The sequence below is a fragment of the Phocoena phocoena genome, chromosome 9 (genome assembly GCF_963924675.1).
Source record: "Phocoena phocoena chromosome 9, mPhoPho1.1, whole genome shotgun sequence".
Taxonomy (NCBI): Eukaryota; Metazoa; Chordata; class Mammalia; order Artiodactyla; family Phocoenidae; genus Phocoena; species Phocoena phocoena.
In genome coordinates this window covers 19,117,029-19,128,255 of record NC_089227.1, presented here as the reverse complement: position 1 = coordinate 19,128,255, position 11,227 = coordinate 19,117,029, and the positions used below count along the sequence as shown (strand labels likewise).

General features: G+C 36.4%; 1 protein-coding gene across 1 annotated transcript in view; it reads right to left on the bottom strand.

Moving 5' to 3' along the window:
* Nucleotides 1-234: 234 nt before the first annotated feature.
* Nucleotides 235-11,227, bottom strand: part of ORC5 (origin recognition complex subunit 5) — a 73,578-nt gene continuing 62,585 nt past the window's right edge. The window contains exons 13-14 of the mRNA XM_065883671.1: nt 9,525-9,637; nt 235-1,045 (exon numbers count right to left, since the gene is read on the bottom strand). Coding sequence (XP_065739743.1) covers nt 1,000-1,045; nt 9,525-9,637 — 159 coding nt within the window. The 3' untranslated portion in view covers nt 235-999. The remainder of the gene's footprint in view (nt 1,046-9,524; nt 9,638-11,227) is intronic.

Sequence of the window (11,227 nt, the reverse complement as noted above, 5' to 3'; positions counted from 1 at the left end):
CGTTTTCTTTGATCCAGAAAGTGTCAGTCACTACATTAAAAGGCTTCCTATTTGGGGGTGCCTATTGTGAGAATTTTTCTTCAAAAAGAGAATGAAAGAATAAAATGCAACTGAAATTTAAACTAGGCTCCATAATTAAGCACTTTAAAGCTGCTCAAAATAATTTTCAAGCATTTACATGCTAACAGAAAATGTCTTAAAAAATATGAATAGACAAGAAAATCAGACCCAAGGTTCATAACTGATATAACAGGAAAAAATTTTATTGTGGAACTATTAAAGGCCAATGATTAAAAGAAGGAAAGAAAACCATCATGCAGATTAAAAGGCTATGTTGGGTAGTTAATTGCAAAAGTGACCAGATAAACCTCACCTAAGCATACTGCAGTTCTCAAGTAGGCTTAGAGGTGGAAAGCTGCCCTATATCTGATCAAACTACCTTGCCTTTTGAGAGAATCAGGGTGAAAGATAAGCATATGCAAACTTGGATCTTAAAAAAAAACAAAAAACTTCTACTTATTCTATTTTGCAACTATGATTTTTTAAAGTGGTGGCCTTAGGAAAATCTGCTTTGGCAAGCAACTGCAGAGGCTCCTGTGGAGAGGAAGTGAAAAGACTGGGCTTATATACAAGGGCTGCTGGCACATTCAAAGTGCAGGGGATAGTTCACAGAGTAAAATGTAGTCCTAAGTAAATGGGTTTCGGGCAATTTCAGTGTTAAGATAACATCATTAAGAGTAGAACAGATTGTGCTCAAACCCTGCTGTTTATAATTAACACGTTCCTTCCAAATACTCCAGGGTCCCTGGTAAATAGTCTTCTGCTCACATTCACCCAGACCAATCAGAGTATTTTCATCAGATTCCATGCTGGGCCAGCACCTGTCTGGACAAATCCAATAGAGCCAAAGAACTCCTCTCCCTGGCCAACTGAGTAGTTGGATGAACACAGCTTGGCTTAGTCATTGTCACAGTGTCCATATGGCTTTGAAGCTTGTTTTCACAAGAAATCATACAAGTATTTTATTATGTCAAAGTTCACCGTCCTATAAACAAAAACAGACAGTATGTTAGCATCCTCACCGCCCAGACTGCTCAGCTTTGTATGTATGATTCAGAGAATCACACGCAAAACAGCTCACAACTATTGCTAACCAATCCTAAGATACTGTCAAAAGCATCATGATAGAATTGACATTATTTTTTTAAATGTCACTAGGAACAGAGTTTCTTTAAAAAGTTTTTTTTTCCCCAACGCATAAAGTTTGCTTTTCTAAAAAAAGGAAACGAAGTTAGAATTATCCAACATTCTGTATTTCAGTTATACTACAGAAAGTTTGGATTTCATCTGAAAGCTATTTGCTTTTTGTCTAATAACCAGAATAAAGTAATTAGAGATGCAGAAGTATTTACATCTTCTTTGCTTTTGAACATTGTTTATCTTCCAAAACACCTGTTTTATCATTACATAATGCATAGCTCATCTGTCCTCATTTGTAGTTTTCATTCTTTTCAGTCTTTTAACACTGGCTGACCTGTGTGTGTATTGTAACTAAATCTGTATGATACAAGAATACGATACAACAAACAGACGATGTGAATGTATATTTTTGTACTCTGATGGCAGGCAGAATAAAATAGCAGGAGACAGAGACATATAATTATTTTCCTTTCTCTAAACTCATTCTTCACTATAAATATTCAGACTTGGAGGTTTATTATTTGAATAAATGGTCAAAATAATTAGATATAATGATCTAGCAATAAGTATAAAATTAAAGCATTAAAGTATTCAGTTCTACAAAAATAATCATCCATGTGAGAACAGCCTTTAAAGATGCACTAATTGCATGCTCTTATTTATTAAACCATCATCAATTAGTGTTTTTGTCTATCATTTTGTAATACACTTTCTAAAAAAGTTTCTAAGCAAATGACTGACATATCAAATATTTTTAAAAATCTGGAATGGGGAACTATAGATACTGCTTATGAAAACACATTTTAAAATAGCTCAAATGAGATGCTATGGCTATTGTGGTACCTAATGATGGAATGAAGAGTACTTTAATTGTTTCATTACAATAGTGTCTCTTTAAAGAACACTAAAACTTTCCAAATTGTATAAAAACACTGTCAAAACAATTCTGTTATCATTAGCAGTAATAAAACAACTAAATATAGTTACTAAAATAAAAACTTATCTCAGGCATAAAGACACAAAAGGTATGGTTATTATATCATAAAGCTGTTTATTTTTATGTCCTTTTCTTTCATTCAACTCTAGAGCCCCACCAAATTTACTAGTAACAAGGTACCACTAACAAATCATTTTTTTAAAAATCATGAAAAGATTTTTCATGATTGGTTGAAAAGATCTTTTTTAGAGGATTTTAGAAGGAAACAGACATAGTAGGCTATTTTTAATCAGAGGTAAAAAGGAAGGTTGAATTTGTATCTCTCTCCAGGCACATTTCCCCACAATGATTTTGGGTCTTAAGGTTATAAACCTAAAGTGACAAGGTAAAGTGAACTTAGTGTTAAGTAAGTTTTATTGTCTTTTGGATTTTCTTTTTTTCTTTTTTTTTGCATTGAGTGGAAAAGAAAAAGTTTAGAAGAAGCTAAGATGAAAACAATTAAAATTCCAACACTATGGGACCAGAAGGCATTATGTGATAGACTATTACAAAGCCATATAAAATGATCAATATGAAGCCATAACTACAATATTAAGAGAGGTAAGGAGAAAAGAGAATTGCAACTATGTTGTGATAGCTACAGAGAAATGTTTGTATAATGGACTAGTACTAGAACATAAACAAATGAAAACACTGTGATTTGTTAGTGGTAGGACTCCTCCATCTTATCTAATAATCTATTTAACACTGCAGCATAATTTATGCAATAATTTTTTCTTTTTAGAATGAATGGACTGACTTAAAAATACTAAGCAATTTACACTAAAAACACTTAAAAACACTAAGCATTTAAAGGTTCACTACATTCCAGTTCTCTGCTTTGCCACTGGGAAGTACTCAAGTAAACTGAATCATAGTTAAGATTTTTGGACTTTTAAAAAAACTAAATTAATTGTGAAAAGAATATGTAAGATCATTCCTCTAAGAAACATTTACTGCCCAAGATGTATGACTACCTTTCTCTATCATCCTTCCATCCCCCAGTATAAACAGGTGACTTACCCAACTGATCCCCACATATATTATTTTAAGACACAGCAGAATTTGATAGAATAACCACAGGGCAACATCAAAACTTAAATCACACATTCCAAAGATAGTTTTTAAATACTACAGGAGATTCTCTCTCTCATAGAACACAAATAATTATTTTCTAAAGTAAGCATCTAAAAAGAAATAGGATAAACAAAAATAATGTTGGTGGCACTCTGCCTAGGAGTAATTCTTAAACCAGAATTTAGAATACTTTAATACAAGTTAATTACATGGCATATATCTAAGGATTTAATTTTGCCTTTATCCTTTTATTTCACTTTGTTGATGCTTTTACTACATTGAAGTACTTTTTTCTCATGGGATACTATTTTATTTCCTTTTACTTTTGTAGGCAGTTTGAGTTTTTCATTTTTAGCTTGGTCCTTCAGACAATTTGCAATCATACAACTTTAAGCTGCAATCTTAAGTTATTTTGTAGTGTCTACCCACTGACTGTGGAGGGAAAAAATTAGAAACTTTAACTACCGTCAACATTAAGAACCACCCAGGGACAATATTTAATACACTTCTTGTCATCTGTCCTCTCCCATACTCTACCTCCATATTCTGTGCTCCTTTCTGGAACCAGCCTCCTAATGCTTCTCTGTCCAAATCTTTCCACTGTTCCTTGGTCAAGAACATTCTCTATGTCCTCTACCTCTTCCATGAATGAATGGTTTTCTTCCTCTTCCAGGCTTAACTGAAAGTTGGCTCCCCCCGAAGGACCAAGCCTCTTCTTCAGATCTTTCCAGTGAGGTTAGACTCTACTGCAGCCCAGGCAGTCCTGGCAGGTGGGCTCGGTGTCCCTGTGCAAAAAGCTCTGCTCCTCTGAGTCTCAGACCATTCCACTAACCACCCTTTATCCCCGTCACCACCTCTTAGTCAGCTAATAATGCAGCACCCCGTTCAGTCTTCCTCTCTATTCCAAGATCTACCTCAGCTTTAGTGACTTCACTGCACACTATCCCTCTCTCTTACCTCCAGTGGAGACAACTAGTTTACAAACCTCTCTTCGCTTTCTCCTGATCTACAAATAATTAGAGTATTATGTGCCAGGCACTGAACTATTAGCCCTCTACTAGCTTTACTTCCTTCCTTCCCTTCCTAGCTTAGACTCCATGGTTTGTCACTTCAAGCATTCATCTGCTAGCATCCACTGAATTCACCTGGCAAAACCCCAATCCTATGTGATTTCAATTACAGTCCTTTGCTGTCCCAGTACCTGGCATATGGAATGCTGTTGGAGAAGATCACAAGTTTCACAGATTGCTGCCACTGTAAATTCAAGGTCAGGAACCTCAACCGGGCCCTCAACACTAGCATCAAGTTGCTTTCCTTGTCAGCACTTTCTCCCATTCCCCACAGCAGCTATTTCAAATATCCATATTCCTCTCAAACTGCTAGTACTTCTGTCCTTAGTCTCAATATTGCCTCCTCCTTTACAGGCAAAATAGAAAACATCAGATCAGACCTTCTTCAACTTCTTGCCACCAAATCTCCCAATTCAGCTCCATGTGAATCCACCTTTTCCTCTTGTTATAATGCAAAGGGATTCCCCTCTCTCATCTAAGCCTATTTCTTTAACCAATATTTCTAAATCCCATGTTCTACACCTTTTCAAGGACTTTGTGCTTTAAATTAATAGCTCTCTTTTGTATCAGTAACTCTCCTTCTCTACGAGTTCTTTCCTATCAGCATTTAAATATGCTCAAATCTTTAAAAAATAATTACCTGCTCACAACCCCACAATCTGGTTAGTAGGTAACAATCCTCTCTTCCTCTTTATAGCAAAAATATTCTATAATGTAGGCACATGAAGATAGGATACAAATCTGTTATACTTCTTGCTATATCCCCAAAGCCTAGCATAGGGATTATAATGGACAACACAATAAATCTTAAGTGAATAAAAAGCATCCTATTTACTGCATCAACTTTCTTATAAATACTACTTCAATGCCCTATAACCTGACTTCTACCTCACTTTATCCCTGAAAGTGTTCTTGATAAAGTTACATATGACTGCTTTACCATTAAATCAGATACACTCGGCCTGATTTCTTGGCAGCAACTGACAATTTTGACCATTACTCCCTTGCCTTAGGTTTTTCTACCTTTCTTGTATAATATACAACTTTTTATATAACTGTTTTATCCACTTAAGCTTGTATCCTGAGTGTTTTCCTGTGTTTTTATCCTTCAAAATTATGATTTTAAATAACCGCACAATGTTTTTTTTGTAAGAATATATAATAAATTACTGATCCATTCCCTTACTTTGGATATTTAGGTTGTATCCTGTGATCTAATTGTTCATTCTCTGCCACGGGTGTCTGGAACTAGGGCTACCTACTTCATCTTTGCTAACTATCCTTGGGATCTCTGATCTCCACCAAACCTCAATTTGGAATGAAACTCTGTCTCCTTAGTAGCTCCCTTCTTCTTGCCGCCCCCAGAGTCAAGTCCACAATTGTTTCCTTTCATCTGAAGTTTTACTACTAATCATGATTTTTAAAAAACATGCAATACTTTGGACATTTGGTATATATTGAGTTTAAAGTCTTGTGCTGGGTTTGAGTAAGGCAATGACTGACAGTCTCTGCTCTGAGTTTCATGGACTTATACTGTAGGGAGGAAGTTCTAATTACTGCATTAATTACTTACGTAAAATAATGATAAGTCTCAGAAGATATGGGGACCTGTATAACTGTTTATAGTGTGTGTGTGCAGGCGTGAGGGATGGGAGGTCATTGTATGTTTGAGATGGCTTCTTCAAGGAAGAGACATTTAAACTGAAATCTAAAGGTTACGCAGCAGTTAGCTAGATAAAGGAGAGGAGGAGTTGGGAAGTGCTGCATATGCAATGAATAGTGTTATATGAAGAACTGAAAACAGCCAGAGCGGTTAAAGTGCAAATACCTAGGGGAGAAGATGTGCATGGCAGGTATGGCTGGGCATAAAGGCCAGGGCCAGGTCACTGGGGCCTCGCCGGCTCTTTTAAACATTCTGTCTTTTATCCTAAGAGTTATGGGAAACTATTGATATTAAAGACTTTTAAGTAGGAAGGTGATATTAAATTTTTATAAGATCATTCTGGCAATAGTGTGGACAACAAATTATAAGGGAATAAGAGTAGACAGAAGACCAATTAGGAAGCTACCAGAGAAGAGATGATGGTGGCCTGGTCTAGAGGGCTAATAGAACAAATGACAAAAGTGAATGAATTTGAGATACAATAGGAGGGACCCAACAGGCTCAAAAGGACTAATGCTTGGATATTGCGAGTGTGGGAGTGAGAAATGTCAAAAATAACTCCCAGGTTTCAGGCCTGTGCAACATGGCAGACTGAAGTGCTAGTCACTGAACCAGGGAACACTGGAGGAAAGCTGCATCACTCCTTTTTTGTTGGCAGGCAGAAGCAGAGGTAGGAATTGCTGAGTTCAGTTTTGTAAATACATTGATATAGGTGGGAAACATCCAATAAAGGTCAAGAATATTAGAAAAAAGGTCTGGCCTTTAAAAACTGGGGAGTAAGATTAGTGCATAGATAGTTGTTGAAGCAGGGGTAAAGCTAAAATTACCTAGGAAAAAATATAATATGAAAAGAAAAAAGAGCCAAGCCTCAAGGACCAGCTACATTTAAAGGTCAGGTGGATAGGAATACACTGGCAAATGAGCTTTAGAAGAAACAGCCAAAGAATAAATATGAAAACCAGAAGACTGGAATCATGGGCTCTAGGGGAAGAGAGTTCTGAGAGACAGAGAGAGAGAGAGGTCAACCGTGTTGGGTGCCTGAAAGAACAGAACAGATAGTCTGAGGACTGCAAAAGGTTCTGGTGAAAGGGAGGAGATGGAATTCAGAGCAGAAGTGGAAGAATCCACCTTAGACAGTAAGAGGATCCTAACCTACTGATAAAGGAAAGACAGAAGATGGGCACCAATGTAGGTAGCTGAAGAAGTTCTCAACTGATAGTCTCGATTTAGCTCTGTGAGACAGTGAATACTGAACAGAGTGAATACAGACATTAGGACTTGTGGTTTGAATAGAGTCAAGAATCTAGGTTGAAAAGAAACCTATGAACTACATGCTCTACTGTTCAGTACATGAGGTGGAACGGCTGGGAGGCTGGTAGAAGATAATCAGTCATAAGGAGAAGAGGAAAATAGAGCCAGATTGCAAGAGTCTCAAAGAAACCCACATTTTCACAGGAAATTGGGGGAAAGTAACAATCTAGAAATGGCAACAAGAAAAAAGGATAGCACTTAAAGAGCATCCAACCCTGAGGGACTGGGGTTTGAGAAAGTAAGAAGCTACCAGTAGAGATAACTCTAGGGAAAGTATCTCCAGGTAAGAATCAGGTTTTCATTAAGGCAGTGACAAAGAATATTAGGGAAAGATAGAAGGATGGGGGAGGGAGGGAAAAAATGGCAGGTTAAATCATCAGAAAAGAAGTACAAAAACATCACTGGGATGAGAAGGTGGATGAGGGCAGATGTGGAAAGAGGGAGGTGACTGTTCTTTGGACACTGCCCATGGAAAGTAAGAAAGAGTAAACACATGTAACAAAGCAAGTTAGAGTTCCCAAGTTCTACGGCAAAATTCCAGGTCTACAATTCCTGCTCCCTTCTGAGGTTGTAAATGGAAGTGCACTTCTCTGGAAGTGTTTAATATCAATGATGCTGTGGATTAAGCAACACACAGTTCAGTTCGGTTCACTGCATATTCATCATATGGGGCACTCACAAACCTGTCCTGTACGTGATTATGATGGGGCAGAACTCAACACATACACAGTCATGACAAAATCCCTGAAGTAAACATTCAGCATTCAAAAGTTATGCCTTTGACAGAGGCTCTTAAGATACAGAGTTTTAAATACCATTATTTAGAAACAGAAAGTTCCTGCTTTATGGTCATGTGGAATGCATTCCAAAAAAGTTTCTGCTCAATTTCCTCAGTGTAAAAGTTTGCCCAGTTTTATCATAACAACACATTTCAAAACCCTCATTTCAAGTTTCAGAGTCTACATGTCATCAAAATGTCTCAATACCTGCTTCACAGTATCACAGAACTTTTAATTCAGAAGAGACTTCGGGGCAGAGGCTGCCAAGCTGTGGACTTCAGAAACTTTAAGAAACTGTAAAATTCATTAGAGGAGATCTGCAAATCCATACCTATGTCAAGCACTGGTTTTAGGCTGAATAATGTTCCATGCCTATATATTATTAATTTTGAAATATACAAAAATACTTCCATGATTAATTTTAAAAGGATTTTAAAATGGAATCATCATATTCAAAAAGGTTGGGAAGACACTGCATTATGGCCTGTCTTATTCCACCTACCAGGCTACCCACACACTACCTCTTCTACTACAAGTCTTGACAAACTGTTATCCAGTTGCAACCATAATGGCTGGAACATTTTGCCTAACAGCAAGTACACCTCTTCATGAGGAAACTCGTTACATTTTTAGATAGCTTTCATTTTGACAGACATACTTTCCTCCCTTGAATTTCTAATGCTCTAGAATTATCGAGAATTAGTTTCATCCATTTTGCACATGACAGCCTCTGAGGTGGTTACCATATCCTTCCTAAGCCTTTTCTCTCACACCTTGCCCCTCACTCACAGATGTGACATGGTTCCTCATTCTACTACTCTCCTCCTGCCCCCTCAGCATGTACCCATTCATTAATGCCCCCTTTTAAAACTCCAAGCACAGCACAGCATACCACATTTGATCTGCCTATGGCAACACATAGTAGACCTATTATATCCCTTGAACAAGACACCAAGACTGTTAAAACCCTGCAGTCATCTAAAATACTTAGAACTTAAGCCAGGTCTCTTCCATCTTGTTTTAGTACCTATGAGGTTTTTTTGTTTTTTTTGTTTTTTTAATTGAGGTAACAATGGTTTTTAACATTATATAAGTTTCACGTGTAATTGTATTTTGACTTCTGTATACACTACAGTACATACTAGGTTTTTGTAGTCAACTGCCCATTAAATCCTACCTACTATGTGACCATTATTCCAGTCTGTTAAGGTCTCTCAGAATCTTGATTTTTTGCCATATAACATGTTAGCTAATTCTCCCAATTTTATGTCATTTGTAAATTTAATGAGAGGGATCATTCTACAGTGAAACTTATGCATTCTTGGCACTAAAATGACCTTTTCTTGCTTAAATGACTAATGACATTACATTAGAAAGATTAATTTTTATATTTAGTATATCATTTACATAATTCAAGACATTTAAGTTAACAATTATTCTACACTTACCTAGCAATAGCTCTGATGAAGTCCAGAGATACTGTGCATTTGTATTTTGGTCCATCAAGCTGATCATCATGGCCAACCAGGGTTAATAGCTGAAGAGTCACTAAAGAGGTAATCTAAAAAAAAGAAAGCATTTTTATGAGAAAATGGTTTAATCAGATTACATGATGCCCTTGTTTCTGAAACATTTTATACTTTGATAAAGATATATAACTGAATTCACAAGGACATCTGCAAAGAATATGACTACTTTGAAATCTGTATATACAAATTTGTACATATGCTTAAAGTCTTAGTTAAACCAATGATCAACCTTTAAGGACTCCACTAGAGACAAATTTATTTCATTTAATGACACACACATGACTGCTAACCTTTAAAAACTATAAACAAAGGACATTCCTTCTCTCCATAAAAAATTTATGAAGTTTCTATCTAAATAGCTCAGAATAGCAAATCTGTACTCCCTTGAGAACTGAGCAGTTAAAATGTGAAAGTGGGCCTTTTTCAGAGTTGGGTATCTGGTTAGGTAAGAAATACATCCTTCAGACCTGGACTTAGTCTTCTTTTAAAACTGATCACCAACTAGGTAGTCAGGAAAACACCGGGTGGATTAATATTGGCAAAAGCAAAAGTGTATCTTGATAGGTCAAAATCAAAATAACTTCACATGCATAAGGCCAACAAAAGTGTTAAATGCTCTGAAATCCAAGAAAGAAAGCTGACCCAAGAGCTGAAATTCTTTAAGTAGCCCATTCTCTTCTCCCAATTTTTTATTCTCATCTCCTGCAGGCCAACCAAAAAAAGAAGCCAGCAATGGCAAGAAGATCTGGAGACTTGGTGACCTGTAACTGCCTGTGGCAATATAAGGGATAAGAGTTACAGTATCCGTAATACCTAATCATGTGTCTTAGGAATAAAAAAATGCTCACTTAACTTGAGATCAATACCTTGAGATGCAGTAAACATTCTGAGTAATAAAAACAGTAATAGTAGTAGTGATTTGCTTCGTACCAAGTACCTATACACAGCATCTCATTTATTCCTCTTGACCCTACAAGGTGGACACTATCATACTCATTTTATAAACGAGCCTTAGAGACGTTAAGTAACTTTCCTCAGATCCCAGAACTGGAGGTGGCTTAACAAGAATTCAAACCTAGAGTCCTTGCTCACCATATTATGCTGCAAAGACTCCACTATGTTTCCCATTACAATTTTTAAATTTTATTATTTTTATTATTTTGGCTGCGCCACACAGCTTGCAAGATCTGTTCCCTGACCAGGGATCGAACCCAGGCACGTTAGTGAAAGCACCAAATCCTAACCACTAGACCACCAGGGAACTCCCTCCCATTACAATTTCACAGGGAAAACTGTTATGCAGTGTTCAGTCAGCTGTCATTACTTTATAAACAATTTTTTAAATGAACACAAGGATAGATTACCACAGTATTTTATGTATATAAAATACATTTAGCAAATATAAAATATTTTTTCAATTAGAAAAACATTTTGTATCAATAGATCGAAATATGAAGCTCTGCATTCAAAAGGCTAAGACTTTAATTTCTAATATTACAAATTATAAATTACATTTTTGTCTTTTAAGACAAAAATGTCTTGAAACTTTTTTTTAAGTAAATTTATTTATTTTTTGCTGCACTGGGTCTTTGTTGCTGTGCACAGGCTTTCTCTAGTTGCTG